The following is a 24,488-nucleotide window of genomic DNA, read 5'->3' on the forward strand; positions in this document are numbered from 1 at the left end:
TATTGTTGATGTTAATCTTGGAAACTTAAAAACTTTTTTTAAAGATAAATATTAATGGTATTTTTTCTCTCATCCCTGTCCTTCCTCACTAAACAAAATTGCTTCATTATCTTGAAAACTAAGCCTAATTCTGTGAATCCCTTTGAACCCACTTACTTTAAAATCCTGAAAATGTTAAAATTTAATTGATTTTATTGAACTCATGAATAAGCAACTGACTATAGTATGAAACCCGTATAAACTATTTTGTAGTTTTACTATACCTTTTTAGAAAATGGCACAGAAGTTTAAATAAAGAAGATAATCATTCCAATTAAAAAAGATAAGAGATGATGCCTTCTGATCTAACTGCAGTTCAGTCATTATAATTCAAAATTATAAGTCTTAAAATGAGGCAGAAGAAAATGTGTCTCCAATGTATTTTTCCTTTTCTACTTGTACTTTATAATTGTCAATTATAAAAAATAGAGGCCGAATGCACAAAATTCGTGCAAGAGTAGGCCTTCCTTCTCCCAGCTCCTGGCACTGGCTTCCCTCTGGCATCTGGGACCCGGGCTTTGCTCTGGCCACCAGCAGGCACTCGGGACCCAGGCTTCCTTCGTCTGGAAGGATGTCCAGTCTAATTAGCATATTATGCTTTTATTATTACAGAAGTGTTTAAAACTGAGTTAGGAAGCCAGACTCATCTTTACAATTAGTTCTGTGTCTAGATACAGCCATTTTACACATTAGCCTTACCATGTTCTGTCTTTGATTCCATATACCCTGAAAGAGCTCATGGCACTTGTTGCAAAAGAAAAACATAGGCGATCATTTCTGGCCCACCAATTTGTTTAGTTTGACCGTGAGACATTGCATTAAAAAAATTAGTTTCTAACACTTAAAAATCTGTGGATTTAATAGGAAAGTATAGATTTTTGAGTTCTTTTGAACTTTTCTGTCTGCAACAGTCAGCTGGCTATGATAGCACAGGCTTTTTTTTTTTCTTTCTCAGCAGCGAATAGATTTTCCATCACTCCATTCTCACCCCAACCCCAAAACACTTCCCTTGCTTCATTCATTCTATAGCTTGTCTTAGCCCTATAAGCATTCAAGTTTTGTAACCCTCTGAATTGCACAAACTCAATTTCTAAGAAGTTAAAAACTTAAGTGTTTATTTTAAACTAGAGGCTCAGTGCACGAAATTCATGCGCTTGGGGGAGGGGGCAGTCCCTCAGCCCAGCCTGCACCCTCTCACAGTCCAGAAACCCTTGGGGGATGTCTGACTGATGGCTTAGGCCCATTCCCTGTGGGGAGAGGGCCTAAGCCGTCAGTCAGACATCCTTAGCACTGCTGTGGAGGTGGGAGAGGCTCCTGCCACTGCTGCTGTGCTCGCCAGCCATGAGCCTAGCTTCTGGCTGAGCAGCGCTCCCCTTGTGGGAATGCACTGACCAGCAGGGGGCAGCTCCTGCATTGAGCATCTGCCCCCTGGTGGTCAGTGCATATCATAGCGACAGGTCGTTGTGCAGTTTGGTCCATTTGCATATTAGCCTTTTATTATATAGGATGTTAAATTATTATTTTCTTAGAGTACATGTGTTAGGTGATAGTTGTTTTCTCAACTATTTTAGTCTTTATCTGTTACTTTAAACATTTTTAGCATAAATATTTCACATTGTATTCTATATTTAAGTTTTTCTGTTTATTTGAAATGACTGATTTAAATTTGTAACATAAAAGGAAAAATTAGAGCATAGTATTTCAGAAAATATTTCCATTTTTGGTATGCTTTGATTCTCTTTATCTTTTTTAAATTATAAATTTAAATTTATTTTTTACTTAACTACAGTTGTTGTATAATATTATATTGGTTATATTAGCTTCAGGTGTACAATATTAGGCATTTTTAACTTATAATGTGATTACCCCACTAATTCTAGTAAGTATCTGTCACTGTGTAAACTTCTCACAATATTACTGACCATGTTCCCCTTACCTTTTTCACTAACCTCCCCAACTCCTCCCTTCTGGCAAATCATCCCTTTGGCCTCTGTTCCTATGAATCTGTTTTTATTTTGTTTGCTTGTTTTGTTTTCAAAGTCCATGTATAAGTGAAATCACATGGAATTTGTCTTTCTCTGACTTATTCCACTTAGCCTCATACCTTGTAGACCCATCCATGTTGTTGCAAATTGCACCCCTAGGAAAACAGTATGGCGATCCCTCAAAAAACTAAAAATAGATATACTATACAACCCAGCAATTTCATTTCTGGGTACTTACCCAGAGAACACTAATTTGAAAAGATATGTGCCCCCCTATGTTCACTGCAGAATAATTTCCCATAGTCAAGATATGGAAGCAATCTAGGTGTCCATCAATAGATGAATGAATAAAGATGTGATACATCTATACAATGGAATGTTACACATCTATAACAAGAATGGAATATTGCCATTTGTGACAACATGGAAGGATTAGAAAATATTACTTAAATTTTTATTATAAACATTATAAACAGCAAGCTGACATTTATGTGATAAAAAAGAAACAGGCTGGCCCAGGCTGGGTGGCTCAGCTGGTTAGAGCATCATCCCATGCATCAGAAAGATTGTAGGTTCAATTCCTGGTCAGGCATATTCCTAAATTGTGGGTTCAATATCTGGTCAGGGAATGTACAGGAGGCAACCTGAGAGATGTGTCTCTCTCACATTGATGTTTTGCTCTCTCTCTCCTTACCTTTCCAAATTAATAAACACATTCTCAGGTGAGGATTAAAACAAATAACACAGGCTGTTTTAATGTTATTTAACATTTTTCTGACTGTCAATTTATTGCATAGATATAATTTTTTTGAAAGAGAGGAAGAGAGAGGGAGAGGGAGAGGGAGGGAGGGAGGGAAGAGAGAGAGAGAGAGAGAGAGAGAGAGAGAGAGAGAGAGAGAGAGAGAGAGAGGCATAGATTGGTTGCCTCCCATATACACCCCGGCCAGGACCGAACCTGCAATCTGGTATGGACCCTGACCGGGAATCAATCCCGTGACCTTTCCATGTACAGAATGATGCTCTAACCAACTGGGCCAAACTGGCCAGGGCTGCATAGATATAATTTTGTTTCTGTTTTAGCAAAGAATATTTGTTTTATTTCTAAGAAAAACATCTACTTCTCAAGGTCGTATTTTGCATATTTAGAAGGTGTTTCCTTCATATAAAACCTGTGTATTAAGAGGCTTACTTTAGCCTGACTGGAGTGTTTCAGTTGGTTGAGTGCTGTCCTGTGCACCACAAGGCTGTCAGTTAAATTCCTGTATAGAAACTATTGATGTTTTTCTCTCACATAAATGTCTCCTCTCTCTCTCTCTCTCTCTCTCTCTCTCTCTCTCTCTCTCTCTCCCTCTCACTAATCATGTTCTTGGGGACAATAAAAAATAAATAATAGACTTATTTTAGATCTTATAATTTAGTGATAAGCAGTATTTTTCTCTCATTTTTGGTGGTATCTGATTTATTTCAAATATATCATCATCCTATATAATAAAGAGCTAATATGCAAATGGTCATCACACCCTCACACTGTCACACCATAACAACTCAGACACTCAACACTGGGGAGAGAGGAATGGGGACGAGCCAGGCACAAATGAGCTCACAAGAGAGGAATGGGGAACAGCCAGGCTGTGTGGCCTGGGAGAGGGACAAGCTACCTGCCCCGCAGTCACAGGGGCCAGCGCCTACGGCTTTGGTCTGAGCAAAGTTGCCCGCCCATGGTCCCCTGAGGCTGCGACTGGCCTGGGCGAAGCCAGCCCGGGTCCTGGGTCCCTGCAGCCAGCCAAAGGAGGGAATCCTGGGTCCTGGGTGTGGGGCGAGGCAGAGGCGGTTAGGGGTGATCAGGCCAGCAGGGAAGGAGTTAGGGGTGATCAGGCAGGCAGGCAGTGGTGGTTAGGGGTGATCAGGCAGGCAGGCAGGCAGAGGGGTTAGGGACGATCAGGCAGGCATGGAGGCGAGTGGTTAGGAGCCAGTGGTCCCGGATTTCAAGAGGTAGTTGGACATCTTCTGTAGGGTCCCAGATTGGAGAGGGTACAGGCTGGCCTGAGGGACCCCCCAATGGACGAATTTTGTGCACCAGGCCTCTAGTCCTATCTAATAAAAGAGAAACATGGTAATTAGCGTATGACCGCTATCCTTCCCATTGGCTAATCAGGGCGATATGCAAATTAACTGCCAGCCAAGATGGTGGCCGGAAGCCAGGCAGCTTGAAACTAACATGAGGCTTGCTTGCTTCAGTGACGGAGGACTCCAATGTTCCCCGCCTGCCTTGCCGGCCTCTGAGCTGCAACTCTAAGCAACTATGTAACAAATATAGAAGCTAAACAAAACCCCAGAAACCTGCTTTAGTCGCCGGGCTTCAGCCAGCAGGATCGCAACATTGTTTCAAATACAGAAGGTAAACAAAGGCCAGAAACCTGCTTTCAGCAGCGGAGGCCTAAGAGCTGGAGCCTCAGAGCTAAAGCTCGCCAAGAATTTAAAAAAAAAAGAAAAAAATGAGCAGTTGGGAGCTTCAGTCACCCGCCAGCCTGAAAACAGCCCTCAGCCCCTCACCCAGACTGGCCAGGCACCCCAGTGGGGACCCCCACCCTGAAGGGGGTGTGACCAGCTGCAAAAAGCCATCATCCCCTCACCCAGGCTGGCCAGGCACCCCAGTGGGGACCCCCACCCTGATCCAGGACACCCTTCAGGGCAAACCAGCTGGCCCCCACCCATGCACCAGGCCTCTATCCTATATAGTAAAAGGGTAATATGCCTCGCAGCACCGGGATCAGCGGAGCCAAGAGGCCTCCCGGCACCGGGATCAGGGTGACAGGGGAAGGCGCCCCAACCCCCTGATCAGCCCTGCTCTGTGCCTGATAGGGGGGAGCTCCCCAACCCCCTGATTGCCCTGCGGCTCTGTGTGTGACAGGCTGCAGTGCCCCAACCCCCTGATCGGCCCTGCTCTGTGCATGACAGGGGGCGGCTCCCCAACTTCCCAATTGGCCCTGCTCTGAGCCCGACCAGGAGCTGCACCTAGGGATTGGGCCTGCCCTTTGCCACCTGGGAGCAGGCCTAAGCCAGCAGGTTGTTATCTCCTGAGGGGTCCCAGACTGCGAGAGGGCACAGGCCGGGCTGAGGGACCCCTCCTACCCCCCGAGTGCACAACTTTTTGTGCACTGGGCCTGTAGTCTATATATATAAAAGCCAAGCGACCGGAATGCCAGAATGACTGGAATGGCTGGTCGCTATGATGTCCACTGCTTCCGGCCAACTGGCCCAATTGGGGGGGGGGCGGTCCCTCCCCCCAGCTTGCCCCTAGTCGGATCGGGGGTGGTGCCGGCTGGCCAACCTCCTGTGGCCCCTCCCCCTGACTGGTCCCACCCTCAATCAGGGTGTGGTGGGCCGATTGGGGGTGGGACCAGTGAGGGAGAGGTGTTGCAGGCAGTTGGCCAGCTGGCCCTGCCCTTGATTGGGGTGGGGGAGCCGATCGGGGGCCGGGCCAGCCAGGGGGAAGGGTGTAGGAGGTTGGCCAGCCAGCCCTGCCCCCAATCCATCTGGGGCTGGCTGGGGGGAAGGGCTGCCTCCTGATTGCGCCTGTTGGCTGGCTGCAGTGGGCATCATAGCGACTGGTCGTTCTGGCATTCTGGTCTCCTGGCTTTTATATATATAGATTATTGTATCTTTTTCCACATGAACTGTAAACCTACTTGTTGGAGTACTTACTCCTGAACCCTGCTCCCCTGCTCATTGTGGAGCTTGTGGGAGCAAGTTTCTCTTTGATCCTGCTCAACTACAACTGTGGGGTCTTAGTTCCCCTACCAGGAACAGGACCTTCATGGATGCCAGGTATTAGATGGAGAAGACAGAAGTCATAAGCATAGAAGAGAGACCTTATTGCAGACAAAGTAGCCATTGCTTCCACGTAGACATTAGAGAAAACAGTTCTTCAAAGTAGCATTACAAAGTAGCCACATAAAGCAGCCCTTGCTAATACAGTAGCAAACACAGGAGCCATACCAAGCAGCTGCACACCGGCTGGTCAACAACACATCTTTACACCAACTTAGATAAAAGAGGCTTCTTGCCAAATAGTGACATCAGTATTTGGATTATATGTCCTTGTTCATATCTTATCCATATATCCTTGTTCAATCTTCAGATTTTGCTAAAATCTCTCAAACAAGTTGAAGGTGGTGACAGCATGCCCGAAACCTATCAATAAAAGGCCCAAGAAAAGTACACCTGCACAGTGCATACAATATAATCTCTGTGTCCTTGCTTTTGCACCTGCATAAGGCAACTTGGCCTTGCATATCTGGCATACTCTGGACAGGGCCCCCACCCTCAAATTAGCCTTGAATATCCAGCATACTTTGATTAGGGTTCCCACACTACTTTTGCCCCAAACTATATGCATAAAAAGTATAAACTCTTCTGCAGAAAATGCTTTTTCCCCCTATTCTATCATTACCTTTATAACTGATTTAGTAATAACTATCAGTCTTTTTCTAAATTGTGTATGCAAGTTAGGAGATAAAGATGAATGCCTGGGAGAACTAAGATGGCCCCATAGGTAAATGCCTGTACTCACTGCCTCCCACAACCACATCAAAATTACAACTAAAATACAGAACAACCATCATTCAGAACCGACTGCAAGCTGGCTGAATGGAAGTCCTACAACTAGAGAAGTAAAGAAGAAAGCATATTGAGACTGGTAGGAGGGGCAGAGGTGCAGAATGGTCCAACACCCACGTGTGATGTGTTTTGTTTTGTTTTTTAAATCAGGAGGGGGATCATCTCTGTGGAGGCTGCCCATGAGAAACAAGGGGTCCCTGCCCACACCAGACCCCCAGCTCAGGGACCCAGAGCTGGGAAGAGAAGTCCCCATAATTATGGGCTATAAAAACCAGCAGGGATTGGGGCAGAGAGACACGGAGGCTGCTGGAGACCCAGGTGTTTTTTTAAAAGGCTGGCACATGAACTTACACGGTCCCGCTTCATCTGAGCTCCAGCGCTGGGCACAGGGAAGCTGCTCTGGGGGACCCAGACACATACTGGGAGGAACTGGATTGTCTGGCATCGGGTCAGGAACTTGGGGGCAGCTTTCTCCCAGTCAGGGGTGCTTACAGGGGTAACTGTTCCTGTGATGAGACCTCCCCTGTGGCAGGGCTGACTGGCAGCCAAATCTGTTGGCTCCATCCTGATGATTCCCTGAGACCCCACCCCATCCAGTTTGCAGTCCCTCCAAACCTGTTTGCAGCAGCTTATCCATATGTCCTTGTTCAATCTTCAGATTTTGCCAAAATCTCTCAAACAAGTTGAAGGTAGTGACAGCATGCCTGAAACCTATCAATAAAAGGCCCAAGACCTAACTAACACTAGCACCAGCCTGCTTTGTTTCATAGCTAGGCCTTGCCTGGGCATCTCAAAGCCCAATACAAATAGCTCCTGCAGGATGTCCCCAGACTGGCTAACTTTGCACCTCCCTGGAGGCCCTAGAGCCAGTGCACCTGATGGAAAGCTTCAGACCACAGCAGATTACAACTTTACGCATCCACAAGTCACACACTCAAGAGGCCAATTCAGTGAGCACCAAAGCCCCATTGAAGCAAGTCCTGCTCCTTAAGGGTGTTTTCTGCACAGCAGCTCTCCCACTGTAGTCATAGCAGGTTCTCACAGCCAATTGGCCTAGAGGTCAATTCCTCCCAGAGATGCCAATAGCAATGAAGGTTCAACTATAAGACTATGCACACAGCCTACACCAGGGGTCACCTAGAGTACCCAGCTAAGGTGACATACTACAGGACACATACTACACAAGGCCACTCTGCCCATTCTAGGGGACATAGCATCTCTAATAAATAGAAACAAACTCAGGGAAGAAGCCAAAATGCAGAGACAAAGAAACATGTCACAAATGAAAGAAATGGAACCAAGCAAACTACTGGATACAGAGTTCAAATCCATGGTCATAGGGTTACTCAAGGGTCTTCATGAGAGCTTCTAGGCCAGTGGTTCTCAACCTGTGGGTCGTGACCCCTTTAGGGTTCGAATGACCCTTTCACAGCGGTCACCTAAGACCATTGGAAAGCACATATATAAGTACATATTGTTTTTGTAATTAATCATTATGCTTTAATTATGTTCAATTTGTAACAATGAAATTGGGGGTCACCACAACACGAGGAACTGTATTAAAGGGTTGTGGCATTAGGAAGGTTGAGAACTGCAGTGGTTCTCAACCTTCCTAATGCCGCAACCCTTTAATACAGTGTGGTTCTCAACCTTCCTAATGCTGCGACCCTTTAATACATTTCCTCATGTTGTGGTGACCCCCAACCATAAAATTATTTTTGTTGCTACTTCATAACTGTAATTTTGCTACTGTTATGAATCGTAATGTAAATATCTGATATGTAGGATGTATTTTCAGGGTTCGTGACCCACAGGTTTAGAACCACTGCATCTAGGGACTTAATGAGACTTTCAAGGATCTTAGTGAGAATGTCAAAGACATGGAAAAGGACCCATCAGAAGTTAAGCATACACCAATTGAAATAAAGAATAATTTACAGGGATTCAACAGTAAAGAATTCCAAGAATCAAATCAATGATTTGGAATATGAGGAAGCGAAAAACACCCAATCAAAAAAGCAAAAAGAATCCAAAAATATGAAGATAGTTTAAGGAGCAACTTCAAGTGTACTAACATTCATATTTTGGGGGTGCCAGAAGGAGAAGATAGAGAGCAAGATATTGAAAACCTATTTGAAGAAATAATGATGGAAAACTTCTACCTGGTGAAAGAAATGGACTTACGGGTCCAGGAAGCTGATAGTCCCAAACAAGAGGAACCAAAAGAGGCCCACACCAAAACACATCATAATCAAAATGCCAAGTGTTAATGACAAATAGAGAATCTGAAAAGCAACAAGAGAAAAGTAGTTAGTTACCTACAAGGGAGCACCCATATGACTGTCAGCTGATTTCTCAACAGAAACTTTGCAGGCCAGAAGAGAGTGGCAAGAAATATTCAAAGTGATGAATAGCAAGAACCTACAACCAAGATTACTCTCCCCAGCAAAGCTATCATTCAGAATTGAAGGTCAGATAAAGAGCTTCACAGACAAGGAAAAGCTAAAGGAGTTCATCACCATGAAACCAGTATTACATGACATGTTGAAGGGTATTCTTTAAGAAGAGGAAGAAGAAGAAAAAGGTAAAGATAAAAAATACGAACAACAAAGTGACAACAAATACATATCTATCAACAAGTGAATCTAAAAATCAAATGAATAAAAAATCTGATGAACAGAATAAACTGGTGAATGGAATAGAATCAGGAGCATGGAAATGAAATAGACTGACAATTCTCAGAGGGAAGGGGGTTGGGGAGTGGGAAGAGATTAACCAAAGATCTTACCTATGAACACAGACAGTTGGATGGTGAAGGCCTGTGGTGGGATGAGTACGGGGCGCAGGGGAGCAATAGGGGGATAAAGGAGGATATCTGTAATACTCTCAACAATAAAGATTTTAAAAAAAAGATGAATGCCTAAAGCTCTATGATCATTAAGAACTAATGATTGTTTGTAGTGAGAGATAGGAAACTAGAAACCAAGTGGAAAAGAATTCCAAATAATTCATAGACTAAATTTGGGACATTAATTTATATTTATTTTGTCAGCAAACAAATCTGAGAGAAAAAGAGGGGGAGGCAGAGTGTGTACTGAATGATTTGTCTTAATTATTTATAAAAGTAAATGGTGAAATGATCCATAAATTTGAGGCAATCGAGACACGGATGAAAAGCACCCATAATGGGTTTTTGAGGCCCATATAGACTTTATGGTCTCATGTAGTTGATATTTTACCACTCTTTTTTTGCCCTCCATAAACACAAAATTTTCTAGCTTGAAGTTTTAAATTGTGGGTGTTCTATAAACTAAAATAGACTACTATCTCTGCTATTATGCATTTTCAATGCAATAGAATACTTCACAAGAATTATTATTCAATGTCTGATTACCATAGTGAAGGTGAAAGTAGACTCAAAACAGAAAGTTGTCTAGCATGTTTACTTAAAAATTTCCTAAGTCCTAACACATACACTCTCTAAGTCAAAAGAGGAATTCTGGAAATAAATGCCATTGTTTTTGTTTTTTCTGAAGACTAATTTACAGGTATATGTATATTTTTATTTCAATTGGATATTTTCTTACTTTTCTCATGGTCACTTGAGTACAACCCCCATGGACACAGAACTGGGAGCGCCCTTACCTTCTGACACAGGGTGGTAGTCTTCTCCAGAGGTGGCCGAGCCGTCCTTGGTGTGCACTCTCACGATGGAAACCTTTGAAGTGTCTCCTTGGCGAATCACTGGAATCTTTATGACCACTGATTGTCCTGGTTCTTTAGGTTCATTTATGCTAAATTTGGTTTCTCCAAATTTAATAATAGTCTCTAAAATTGTGGGAAATAGGAATAATTTAAATTGTAAAAGGAATTTTTCTCCATTTCTAATGTTTCTTTCCCTGTGGGAAGAGCTTAATTACTATTATACTCCTGGCTTCTTTCTGTTTCCTCACCCAATATTATTGAGTGTGTTAGGAACAACTGAGCACACATAACATAGTCCAGCCCCTTCCTTAGGAATTAACCAGTCCTCAAAGAGCATATGCTCTAGGCAGTCTCCATGTGCCAAAATTTTATGGGAGCAGGCCACTGAGAGTGGGAAGAGAGGGAGGAAATTGTTGGCCCAGGACTGCCTGCACCCAAATGTATGTCAGGGAAAGAGGGGAGGTATGAATGTTAGGGATTTAGTATCCTATATAATAAAAGGGTAATATGCAAATTGACCCTAACAGCAGAATGACTGGTCACTATGACACACACTGACCACCAGGGGGCAGACACTCAATGCAGGAGCTGCCCCCTGGCGGTCAGTGAGCTCCCACAGGGGGAGCTCTGCTCAGCCACAAGCCAGGCTGACGGCTGCCAGTACAGCGGTGGTGGTGGGAGCCTCTCCCGTCTCCTCAGCAGTGCTAAGGATGTCAGACTGCAGCTTAGGCCTGCTCCCCGCTGGCAAGTGGACATCCCCCAAGGGCTCCTGGGCTGCCAGAGGGATGTCTGACTGCCAGCTTAGGTCCGATCCCCCCAGGGAGCAGGCCTAAGCCAGCAGGTGGACATCCTCCAAGGGGTCCCAGATTGTGAGAGGGCACAGGCCGGGCTGAGGGACACCCCCCCCCCAGTGCACAAATTTTTGTGCACCAGGCCTCTAGTTTAGATATAAGTCATATTCTTCAACATCAACTTTCAGTTTTAATGGTTTATTTCATTCCTTATTTTACTCTCTCTTTTTTTAAAAAAAATATATTTTATTGATTTTTTACAGAGAAGAAGGGAGAGGGATAGAGAGTTAGAAACATCGATGAGAGAGAAACATTGATCAGCTGCCTCCTGCACACTCCCCACTGGGGATGTGCCCACAACCAAGGTACATGCCCTTGATCGGAATCGAACCTGGGACCCTTGAGTCTGCAGGCCGATGCTTTATCCCCTGAGCCAAACTGGTTAGGGCAACTCTCTCTCTCTCTCTCTCTCTCTCTCTCTCTCTCTCTTTTTTTTTTTTAATTCTCATTTGTTTTAAAAGCCTAGTCAAAAACAGTGGGTTGTTTCTAATCTACCTGAAACTTTAACATAAACGGATTTCAGTTCCCAATTGAAAGTTGAGAATAAGAAATGACTTCTTACTATCAGCATCATCTCGGATCCTTATCAGAGTTTCATTTTGTTCACCAACTGTAGCCCCAAAGGGAGAGTTGCTTTGTGGAGTGCCAAGAACTAGGCGGAGTTCCTCTATTTCCTCATAGAGTCTGTCGTCCATCAGCTCAAGGATACAAGGCTTCTCAGTCTCACCTAAAACAATAATGACAGCAGATCAATCATATACTATAGGCCAAAAAAGGTACATCTGCAGCTAGAATATAAGCACCACAAGGGCAAGCATATTGCCTTTTCCTTGCTTTATCAACAGTGCAAATAATAGTGTCTGGCATGTAGTAAGCCTTCAATAAATATTTGTTGAATGAATAATTGTTCATTCACTGCAATGACAAGCCAACTACTTGAATGGGATTTCTTTAACATCTTTAAGTCTTTAAGTCCTGTCACTCATCTTAGAAAACAAGGAAAAAGAGCAAGTGTCAATTTTTGTTTATAAATTTCTAGCATTATAATCAAGAAGTAAATTTAGCAGCCTAGTACATGTTGATCATTGTTAATTTGACCGCAGTACCAGTTTCTAGAACAATTACTAGATCTCAACTGATCAGATATTTTAAGGATCTGGATACATATATTAAAAATCTGACATCAATTCCTTTTAATTTCTGTCACTTGAACATTAAGTATCTCCTAGTATTGTGAAATCTACACATATTGTAGGGAGCTGATATAGGGTTAAGCCTCGGACTGACCTGTGGGCAAAGTCACAAATAATTCCCAGTTTAGAGTGCACAGTCCTCTTAGCATAATTAGGCTTGACCTTGTAACACTCCCTAGATCTTATCTGGGAAGCTAATGGGCTGAGGAAGTGCAGGAAGTATAACCATGGTGTAAACAAGTGAAACTTACAAGAACATTGTAACCAAGTGAAACTCACAAGAACAGTGTAACTTTGGTAACCACTACCTTGTTTACCTCTCACTATAAAATAAAGGCTCAGCTTGCCTTGGGATCTCTCTCTGTGGCCTCAGCCAGGCACAGGGAAGATCCACGGAGACTAAGGAAAGCTAGAGAGTTCTGAACGCTGTCTCCGTGTAAAACATTCTTCGCTGACTCCGTCCACACCTTTGGGAACCCCTGGACCCGCTGGGGCTGGACCCCAGCAATATATGTTCCTATCACTGAATAAGTTTTGAATAAACAATATAATAAATCACTGAAAATTAATCAATAAATTGATACAGAAACCAAAAAGGACATTCACTCAACCTGTTACAATCTACCTCACCATATTATCATTTAGTGTACATAATATTATGTCATAAGCTTGTTGAAATCAAGAACTTATATGTTCCTGATATATATTACTCACAAAAATTTGGTCTACTAAAATTTCAAATAAACATGTCAAGCTTAAACTTACCTGGCAGGAATTCAACGATGGAGATATCAGTGTTTGGGCGTTCTTCAAAGTCCATCATCACTTGTGCAGATCCCTGTCGTGTATAGCATCTTACTGAGGACATGAACTGGAGATCTCCACTCCTGTGGATTATTGCAACTATCTGCCTGTCATTTTCATTGACAGTATATACACGTTCTTTGAATTGCATCTTAGGTACTGCAGAAACAAATAAACATATGCGTGAAACTGAACAAAAATTTTCTTAATGAAGTGACATTTCAGAAAACATGGTTTAGTGGAAAGGAAAGTGAAACAGTTGTGAGAGGAGGTACCCAGTCTCCACTCAGTCACTTGTCATTGTTCTGGCCTTGAGAAAATGACTAAACTTTAAATGTTTTGATTTCCTTATTTTTGAAATTTGCTCTGCCAACTGGTGGAGTAGGGAGGTGCAATGAAATGCTAAAAAGTGAATAAACCAGATCCCCATATGTGTTACTTACTCATGAGCTTATCAGAATTTCTTGATATGAATATCACTAAATATTGTGTACATTATTACAAACATAGTTTACTCATATCATGTTGGAAAAGTTGACAATGAGTATAATATTATACATATACTAGAGGCCCGGTGCACAAAAATTTGTGCACTCGGGGGGTAGTGGGGGGTCCCTCAGCCCGGCCTGTGCCCTCTCGCAGTCTGGGACCCCTTGGGAGATAACGACCTGCTGGCTTAGGCCTGCTCCTGGGTGGCAGAGGGCAGGCCCAATCCCTAGGTGCAGCCCCTGGTCGGGCTCAGAGCAAGGCCGATTGGGGAGTTGGGGTCCCGCCCCTTGTCATGCACAAAGCAGGGCGGATTGGGAGGTTGTGATGCCACCCTCAGTCAAGCTCAGGGTAGGGCCGATTGGGGGGTTGGGGCACCGCCCCTTGTCACACTCAAGGCAGAGTCGATGGGGAGGTTGTGGCACCACCCCCTGTCACGCACAGAGCAGGGCCAATCAGGGGGTTGGGGTGCTGCCCCCCGTCACGCACAGAGCAGGGCCCATCAGGGGGTTGAGGAGCTCCCCCCTGTCACTCACAGAGTAGGGCCAATAGGGGAGTTGGCACACTGCCCCCTGTCACACACAGAGCAGGGCGGATCAGGGGGTTGGGGCGCGGCCCTCTATCACCCACAGAGCAGGGCCGATCAGGGGGTTGGGGCGCCGCCACTGTCACACTCAGGGCAGGGCCGATGGGGAGGTTATGGCTCTACCCCATCACACACAGAGCAGGGCCCATGGGGGGGGAAGGGGGGTTGGAGCGCCGCCCTCTATCACCCACAGAGCAGGGCCGATAGGGAGGTTGTGGCCCTGCCCCCTGTCACACACAGAGCCGCAGGGCAATCAGGGGGTTTGGGCGCTGTCCCCTGTCACACTGATCCCGGTGCCGGGAGGCCTCTCAGCTCCGCTGATCCCAGTGCTGGGAGGCATATTACCCTTTTACTATATAGAATAGAGGCCTGGTGCACGGGTGGGGGCCGGCTGGTTTGCCCTGAAGGGTGTCCTGGATCAGGGTGGGGGTCCCCACTGGGGTGCCTGGCCAGCCTGGATGAGGGGATGATGGCTTTTTGCAGCTGGTCACACACCCTTCAGGGTGGGGGTCCCCACTGGGGTGCCTGGCCAGTCTGGGTGAGGGGCTGAGGGCTGTTTTCAGGCTGGGACTGACGCTCCCAACTGCTCCTTTTTTTCTTTTTTCTTTTTTATTCTGGGCCAGCTTTAGCTCTGAGGCTCCAGCTCTTAGGCCTCCGCTCCTGAAAGCAGGTATCTGGTTTGTTTCAGTTCTAGAAACTGTGTATCAACTCCAGCTCTGAGATCCCAGCCGGCTGAAAGCTGGTTTCTGGGCGTCTATATTTGTTACAATGTTTGAAACTGCAAGCTCAGAGGCCAGCAAGGCAGGCGGGGAACGTTGGAGTCCTCCGTCACTGAAGCAAGCAAGCCTCATGTTAGTTTCAAGTTGCCTGCTGCTGGCCGCCATCTTGGCTGGCAGTTAATTTGCATATTTCCCTGATTAGCCAATGGGAAGGGTAGTGGTCGTACGCCAATTACCATGTTTCTCTTTTATTAGTGTAGATGAAATATTTAGATGACAGCTATGCTACATCAATTAAATATAGGTCTCATTGACAATAGATTAGGCTGCTCAAAGAAACATCAAGATAATTATGGTAGAAGATTATTCAGAATTCCCTTGTGATGATGTGTTAAAGAGCCATGCCATGTGTCTAATAGGTACTTGTTTTAGAACAATGTATTTGGCACATCATTAGGAAAATTTCAGCACTGTCTGAAGATGACAGAAAGTGTCTTATGTTGAGAAATAGAAAAAGACCATTGACATTCAAGTGTCTGTGCAGCCCTATGTTTTTCTACTCATCTGTGATGAGGCAATTCTTTTTTAATTTAAACATTTTTTCAATTATAGATGACACTTAATATTGTTGACTATATTCCCTGTGCTGTGCTTTATATCCCCTGACTACTTTGTAACTGCAAATTTGTACTTATTAAACACTTCTCTGCCGGAAGCCGGTCCATGCTTGCTGTTTCAAGGGACCTGGCATATATGGCATACGGTTCTTAATATGTTTGCTCACCTTCTTGGCACTATGTGTTTTAACCAAGGTCACCTCTCTGAGAAAGGTTGTTTCCCCAGGTAGGGATTTTCCCCTGAAGTTAGGGAGGGAATAAAACCTCTTAACTAAGTGCCAGGCGGGTAATTAATCACTTTAACTACGAACAATCATGCTTAAGCTACATAATCTTTACTCCCTGGAATGGAGATAAGAAACGCCCTAACCTTTGTAATAGAGATTGATAGGATTGAATGAACTGGTATAAATACAGATGTAACAAGACAGCAAGACACAGGGCTTGGAAGACAGGACCAACAGAGACAGAGCCTAGGCACAGAACCTACACAGAACGTTCTCTAGAGACAGAAGGACTTTGCTGGAGAGAACATGGCAAAAGATCCTGGACTGAACCTGACTACAGAAATTGGCAAGAGAACCTGACTAGAACCTGGTGACTGAACCTGGCTGGAGAACCTGTACAGAACCTGGCTGGAGATCCTAAGCAGAACCTCTCTGGAGATCCAGACTAGAACTTGGCTGGAGATCCTGGCTAGGCTGCTGATCAACTGAACGCTGTCTCCGTGTCATTCCTTCTTCGCCGACTCTGTCCACACCTTTGGGGACCCCTGGACCCGCTGGGGCTGGACCCCAGCACTTCTCTTTATCACCGAACCCCAACTGCCCTCCGGGATCCTGGCAACTGCCAGTTTGTTCTCTGTATCTATGATTTTGTCTCCATTTTGTTTATTCTTTGTTCTAGATTCCAAATGCAAGTGAAATCTTATGGTATTTGTTTTTCTCTGTCTGGATTATTACATTTAGCATAATACCCTCTAGACCAGCGGTTCTCAACCTGTGGGTCGCAACCCCTTTGGGGGTCGAACGACTCTTTCACAGGGGTTGCCTAAGACCATCGGAAAACACATATATAATTACATATTGTTTTGTGATTAATCACTATGCTTTAATTATGTTCAATTTGTAACAATGAAATTGGGGGTCACCACAACATGAGGAACTGTATTAAAGGGTCGCGGCATTAGGAAGGTTGAGAACCATTGAGACCCATCCATGTTGTCACAAATGGTAAGATTTCATTCTTTGTTTTATGGCCAAGTAATATTTGATTGTATATATGCATAACATTTTTTTTATCCAATTGTCTATCAATGAACACATAGATGGCTTTCATATCATAACTAGTGTACATAATGCTGCAATGAAGATAGGAATGCATATATATTTTCAAATTAGTGTTTTAAATTTCTATATTCAGATGCGGGATTGCTAAGTCATAATGTAGTTCTATTTTTATTTCATTGAGGAACCTCCATACTGTTTTCCATAGTGGCTATACCAATTTGCAATCCCATCAATAGTGCATGGGTATTTTCTTTTTTCTACATCCTTAAACATGTTATTAATTGATTAATTGATGATGGCTATTCTGACAGGTGTGAGATATCTCATTTTTTATTTAATTTGCACTTCTCTGATAATTAGTCACATTGTTCATCTTTTCATATGTATGGGGCATCTGTATGTATTCTTTGGATAAATGTCTATTCAGGTACCCTGCCCATTTTTCAATTGGATTTTTTGTGTTGTTGTTTTTTTGTGTGTGTGTGTGTGTAAAGTTGTATATATTCTTTATGTATTTTGAACATTAACCCTTTATAGGTGTATCATTGGCGGATATATTCTCCCATTCAATAGGTTGTTTTTGTTTTTTAGATGGTTTTCTCCATTTTAGTTTGATATAGTCCCATTTGTTTCTTTTATCTTTTTATTCTCTTGCCCCAGGAAACATATTAAAAAATATTACTAAGAACAATGTCAAAAAGTTTACTACCAATATTTTCTTCAAGCAGTTTTATGGTTTCAAGTCTTACATTTAAGTCTTGAATCAATTTTGAGTTTCTTTTTGTATATGTGTAAGAAGATGGTCTAGTTTCATTTCTATTGCATGCATTTATCTAATTTTTTCAACACCATTTATTAAATAGACTTTTTTTTTACCCCACTGTATGTACTTGGCTCTTTTGTCATATATGAATTAAACATATAGGTGTGAGTTTATTTCTGGACTCTCTATACTATTCCATTAATCTTTGTGTCTCTTTTTATGCCAGTACCATGCTGTTTTGATTACTATAGTAGCCTGATAGTACAGTTTGACACCAGGCAGTGTGATACCACCAACTTTTTTCTTCTTTCTCAAGATTGTTGTGGCTATTCAAAATATTTTGTGGTTCCATATAAATTTTTGGATTGTTTGCTCTAGTTCTGTGGAAATACTCCATTTGTATTTTAATAGAAATTACATCGAATCTACAGATTGCTTTGGGTATTATGGGCATTTTTAATAATGTCAATTCTTCCTATTCAGAAGCACAGTATATGCTTCCATTAATTTGTGTCTTCAACTTCTTTCTTCAATGTCTTATAATTTTGTAAGTACAGGTCTTTACCTCCTTTGTTATATTTATTCCTAGGTACTTTTTTTGATGCAATGCTAAATGGGAATTTTTTTTAGTTTCTCTTTCTGATGCTTCCCTATTGTTGTATAAAAATGCAACCAATTTCTAAATATTTATTTTATATCCTCCTACTTTACTAAATTCATTTATCAGTTCTAGTAGTTTTGGGATGAAATTTTTAAGGTTTTCTATATATAGTGTCTGAAAATAGTGAGAGTTTTATTTCTTCCTTTCCATTTGGAAGTCTATTATTTCTTCTTGCCTGATTGCTGTGGGTAGGACTTCCAGTACTATGTTGAATAAGAAGGGAGAGAGTGGGCATTCCTGTCTTATTACTCATCTTAAGGGAAATTATTTTAGTTTTTTTCCGTTGAGTATGATATTAGTTGTGAGTTTGGCATGTGGCCCTTATTATGTTGAGGTATAGTCCCTGTATTCCCACTTTGAGTGTGTCATTTATGGAGCTAATTGGGTGGTGCTCTGGTATGATCTGAAGCCAACCACCAGGCATGTTGGTTATGGTCCTCTTTGGAAAAGCTCGGTTTAGGCCAGATCAGCAATATCACATTTTTTTGAATGTGAGAGGAAGACTAAATTTTTGTGTGTGAGAGTATAATTCTATTCTAATAATTGGTAGAAGAAAGGGTATCAGTATGTGTTGAACTGTGTTCCCCCCTAGTACCTGAGACCGTGACTTTATATGGAGATAGGGTCTTTACAGAGATAAGTAAGTAAAACTGAAGTCATTAGGGTAAACCCTATTCAATATAACTTGTGTCCTTATGAAAAGGAGAAGTTTAAAAAAATCCTCACTAGAGGACATGCTTAGAGAAAGGAAAAAGGGAGAGAGAGAGAGAGAGAGAGAGAGAGAGAGAGAGAGAGAGAGAGAAGAAACTGCTTGTACAAACCACTCTAGCTGGGCCCTAACAAAGGGAAATTTTGACAGAGACACACATAGAAGATGATATGAAGACACAAAGGAAGAAAATGGCCATCTAAACATCAAGGAGGGAAGCCTGGAACAGATATTTCCCTTACAGCCCTCTGAAGAAATCAACCCTGTCAACACCTTGATCTTGGACTTCTAACCACAAGAATTGTGACACAAGATATTTATGAGTCTATAGTACTTTGTTATGACAGCTCTAGCAAACTAATACAGGTATATAAACCTTAGTTTATTTTTTAATTTAATATTTATGTAAACTCTAGCTTATTAGTTTACTTATTACAACTTAATAAACACTCACAATCTGAGACAGAGTCGTTTATGGACACTGTGGCTTTGCTGGGCTCGCCAATGGCAGCATTCATAGGCATACGAAGCACCAGTTCAAGTTTCTCAATTCCCTCCAGCACTGGTTGTCCAAGATCATCCAGAATGATGACACGAACAGTCTGCATGCTGACTCCAGGTGCAAAATCTAAATTACGACTAATTCCCACATAGTCTGTTCCAGCTATGATAGTAACAAAAGAATTATTCAGTTGGGGACTGACTAAATTTAAACAAAATTATGATAAGCAAACCATGTAGTATATTTACAATTGTTTTAAAATGTAGACTAGCATAACATTACAGAAAAGTACATTTAATGAAATATAAAAGATTAATATCTACATTGGTTGAGATGATAAATCAAATATCAGTTTCTGAACTTTGTCGTATCTATGTCTAATGTGTTATTTTAACTTTAGTTATTTTTGCTTCATGTCTTATAGTTAGTTTCTCAATCTTTATTTTGGAATTCTAAAATGGAGCTAATAAAAATGAGATCTAAAATCGGTATATCAATCAAATATGATTATTATTAATTATATATGAAATAAATATAATAATTTAAATTTTGTTAACATTACGTAAGTACCTATATTTGTTTTTGTGAGTTACTAGAGAACATCTTTTTTAAGTGTGTTGTTGCCTGCTGGTCAAAGCAACACATTTCGGATATAAACTTTGAAGAGCGTCCCACACTCTCCACCCACATTCACCCCAGTTAAGTAGAGCAACCCATTATTCTCAAGACATATTTGGTCCATGATTTTGGCCATTTCAGATCATTGGGTACATACCTAGTGTGGACATCTTCATTTATGTCTAACGTAGTTAAAAATAAAACTTTGTTTCTTTAAAAATTCTTTATTGTTTAAAGTATTACATAAGTCTCCTTTTTCCCACATTGACCTTTCCCCAGCCTCTCATCCCTACCATCCCACCCCCACACCGTCTGTGTCCATTGGTTATGCTCATATGCATGCATACAAGTCCTTTGGTTAATCTCTTACCCCCTTACCCCCTGCCTTCCCTCATAGGTTGGACAATCTGTTCGATGCTTCTATGACTCTGGTTCTATTTTTCTTCATCAGTTTATGTTGTTCATTACATTCCACAAATGAGTGAGATCATGTGATAGTTATCTTTCTCTGACTGGCTTATTTTGCTTAGCATAATGCTCTCCAGTTCCACCCATGCTGTTGCAAATGGTAAGAATTCCTTCTTTTTTATAGCAGTGTAGTATTCCATTGTGTAGATGTACCACAGTTTTCTAAAATGAAATTTTCTTTTAATGTTTATAAAGACTAAGAGTGGGGGTTGATATTAAATATCATTGCTTTTCTGTTTTCATAATTTCTAACTCTCACTTTGTATCTACTTTACCTCTGAATATGCAACCATATTTGGATGTATATGTCTATAATTCATTTAAAAAATATTTGTATCTGAATCTATCTGTATTTTTTCTCTGTTTCTTTACCTTTATTCTCATTTCTATCTTTTCTTTTATTTGAATTTTCTCTAACAAAATAACTCTTTGGGCTAAACAAATTTTTATTGGACAATGACTATATAAAAAGCACTATGCTGGTTCTACTACATTAAAACAGTTAAAATTTAAGAGTGACCTTTGTAATTGTATGGCCCCTGCTTGCTTTGTGTGATGAATGTGTAATGTATGTATAATGAACATGTGCGCATGTATGTGTGCATATGTGAGTAAAAGAGAGAGTTTGTATTGTTGGTAATTTAGAAGGAAAAAAAAAAAGGAAATTTCCAATCCTATGCTTGCCATAAACTCTATGATCAACTTTTTGCTGATGTAGATTCCAGGATAAATGTACCAGCAAGAGCAGCTCAAATAATAAACTGGGGAAAGCCTTTTGAATCTGAAGTATATATGGGGACATTTGTTTAAACTTAGGCAGAAGCCAATTGGAGATGCATGCCTGGCATTAGATTTTTGTGAAGGTGGTCAGCATGATTATTCTTGTGCATATGAAGTCATAATATTCAACAATGTTAGATTTGCCAAGTGTAGAGAACAAATTCATGCAAATATAGGCATTAGACTTTAGTCTTTTACTAATGTGTTTTAACTTAGCCTCTGATCCATGGCTCTTAAGTGTATTTTCTCATAGTAGTAAATCAAGGTTTGATTTACCTACCATATAGTAATAATTTCAGAAAAAATAATCCATTTAGACCACATTAATAGTATTTAAAAAAGAGTAAAGTATATTAGCTTTAAAGTCTTTTCTGTCATGGTAAGTTGAAAATTGTAGAACATAGTTATTATAGAAAACCGCTCACCATTGGCAGATGGAGGATTTGTTTTCTGAGATCTCAAGGTGACACTAGAAGACCTGGACAGGTCAGTGCCTGTTCTCCATACCTGCACTTCCACATAGCCAGCACTCTCATCCACAGAGTACTCAACATCACCAAAGTAGAAGATGGGTTCTGTTAAGTTAAAAACAAAAAACACTTCTGTTATTTATATTTTTCTACACCAAACTCTACTGATGTAATTCCAAAGAAGAGTTAACTTTATTATCTTGACTTCTTTATATCATCATAAGTTTTCCTTTTAGTAAGATAACATCTCTAATCTGAAGATTTATATAGTTTTAAGGTCAAAATGCTTCTGTTGAAAAGCAAAAATACCATGGTAAAATGCCTAATGGAACATTCTCATCTTGAGTTACTTTGTCTTCCATATAAATGTCTTCACAATAAACTTCCTAGAAGTTTAGCTAGTAAAATAGCACCAAAATGAAACAAAACACATAAGGTTAAAATTTTGAGTTTGGTCCTACTGTTCATTTTACCGTCTCCTACCAAGTCTTTACTATGGAGACCATTTGCATTGTGACATCTTGTATTCCATTAGATTTGGCTTTAATCTAGTGTATTTGGATCTGTTATAACTAATCCATTGGTGTGACTAGACTGAATATACTATACTAGAGGCCTGGTGCACAAAATTTGTGCAGGGGTAGGGTCCCTAGGCCGGCCAGTGATCAGGGCCAATCGGGGCCTTCCAGCTGCCAGCCAGAGCCTTCCTTCCCCAACTGCTGGCTGCTGATCAGGGCCTTCCTTCATTCTGGTGGTCAGCGCATGTCATAGTGAGAATCAAACTTCTGGTCTCCTGGTCGAACCCCCGAGGGGACACTTTGCGTATTAGCCATACACACACACACACACACACACACACACACACACACACACATACATACAGACTAGGGGCCCAGTGCATGAATTCGTGCACCTTAAAAGGAACTGTGGGCTGCAAGGCTGCGGTGGGCACAGGGATGGGTCTCAGCCCATCCTTCATGCCCCCGCCTGGCTCTTCCTGCCATGGCCCAGGGTCCCCTGTCTACTGGCAGCCCCACTCCCAACGCCACCACTCCCACGTGCTGATGGTGCCAGCCTGCTTGCACCTGCTTAAGGCTCGGAGCAATTGGGGCCGGTGCGAGCAGTGGGTGTGAGCAGGGCTGGCTCCATCAGCAGTTGTGATTAGCGGCTGCTGCCCTGATGGCCCCTCAGGATCAGGGGGAAGTGGAGAAGTCCTCAGGGATGATCAGGGTTGGCAGCCCCTGCTTGCATCTGCTGACGGCGCTGAGCGATCGGGACCGGCGCTGGGCACCAGCAGCGGGTGTGGGCAGTGGCTCTGCTGCCAGCAGTGGGTGTGAGCAGTGGCTCCAGCACTGGCAGTAGGTGCAAGCAGGGCCGGCGCCAGCAGCAGGTGCGAGCGCCGGGCCGGACCATGGTGTGCGGGAGCAAAGAATTTTCAGTAACCTCCAGAGGCTTTCCCCGATGACAGAAACCGGTGCCCTGCCTTGGTCTGGCACCCCAGCTCACCTGTTCCACCATCCCACCATGGCCGATGCCCACCATGTTCTGCGCACACCCTCTGGTGGTCAGCACACATCATAGCAACCAGTTGTTCAGTTGTTCCGCTGTTTGGTCTATTTGCCAATTAGCCTTTTATTATATAGGGTGATTACCAGGCTGGGTTACTTTAGGGAGATCAGGACATAACTGTAGGCTACCTACAGGATTTTGGAGGTGTCCTATACCAAGTGAGGTTCCAATAGATAAATAATCTCACACCAAGGGTTTTACATTTGTCTTAAACATGAATGAAAATAATTTATGAAAATAATGTTTTACATTAAAGTAAAACACATGCCCCCCCAGTTTTGTTGATGAATTGATCTAATAATCATTTTCTGTCTGATTCCACTGGTGACCAACAGTTTACCTATTGAGATAGCTGCCAGAAATCTGGGGTAAAGCAGCCAGCTGACTAATAAAGAAAACTGAGAGATGATTTGTGAGCTCACTTGAAAAAAAACTTACTTTGAAATATACAAAAATAGCACCCATTAGGAGCTTAATTTATAAGTAACCATTAACAAAGATAAATTAATTGAGTGTATACACAATGTGGTGAATAGCTCTTTGACTTGAGATATTTTACTCATCTGTGTCTCGTTTTAAAAGACTCAAAAGAACTGAGTTGAAAAAGCTATGCAACTCACATCAATGTTCTTTAAAACACAAGGCCATTAAAGAGATAACCATCATGTTTTAGATCATCTAGTTGAATTACCAAACACACAAAATCAAACAAAACCCTACAATCATGGCCCACAATCAAAGGAAATCCATTTTGTGCACTGTTCAAGTTGAGTAAGAATTCTTTACTTTCCTGCCCCAAATAAATTACCTTTATTAAATATGGAAAATTGTATTTTCTTTGTCTTTTTGTTTGTTTGTTTCATATGAAGGGCATGGTAAAAAGCATATAACTGCCCTAAACTCTTGAATAATACAAAACAAAACTTGGAAATTTTGCTTGTTATATATTGTTCACAGGGTGATAAATTTGCCTATAGCTATTTTACCTTCTCAACCCTCATCCTTTGAACTTGGATGGTGCTAGGACATATAAGTCTATGTAGATAGATTAAGG

At 42.1% G+C, this 24,488-nt stretch overlaps 1 protein-coding gene across 1 annotated transcript in view; it reads right to left on the reverse strand.

The window, feature by feature from the left end:
• FREM2 (FRAS1 related extracellular matrix 2) overlaps positions 1-24,488 on the reverse strand; it is a 334,592-nt gene that overhangs the window by 57,837 nt on the left and 252,267 nt on the right. Inside the window, exons 7-11 of the mRNA XM_059684337.1 lie at positions 21,821-21,970; positions 19,482-19,691; positions 13,159-13,356; positions 11,763-11,927; positions 10,290-10,472 (exon numbers count right to left, since the gene is read on the reverse strand). Coding sequence (XP_059540320.1) covers positions 10,290-10,472; positions 11,763-11,927; positions 13,159-13,356; positions 19,482-19,691; positions 21,821-21,970 — 906 coding nt within the window. The remainder of the gene's footprint in view (positions 1-10,289; positions 10,473-11,762; positions 11,928-13,158; positions 13,357-19,481; positions 19,692-21,820; positions 21,971-24,488) is intronic.

Source organism: Myotis daubentonii, chromosome 2 (assembly GCF_963259705.1).
Source record: "Myotis daubentonii chromosome 2, mMyoDau2.1, whole genome shotgun sequence".
Taxonomy (NCBI): Eukaryota; Metazoa; Chordata; class Mammalia; order Chiroptera; family Vespertilionidae; genus Myotis; species Myotis daubentonii.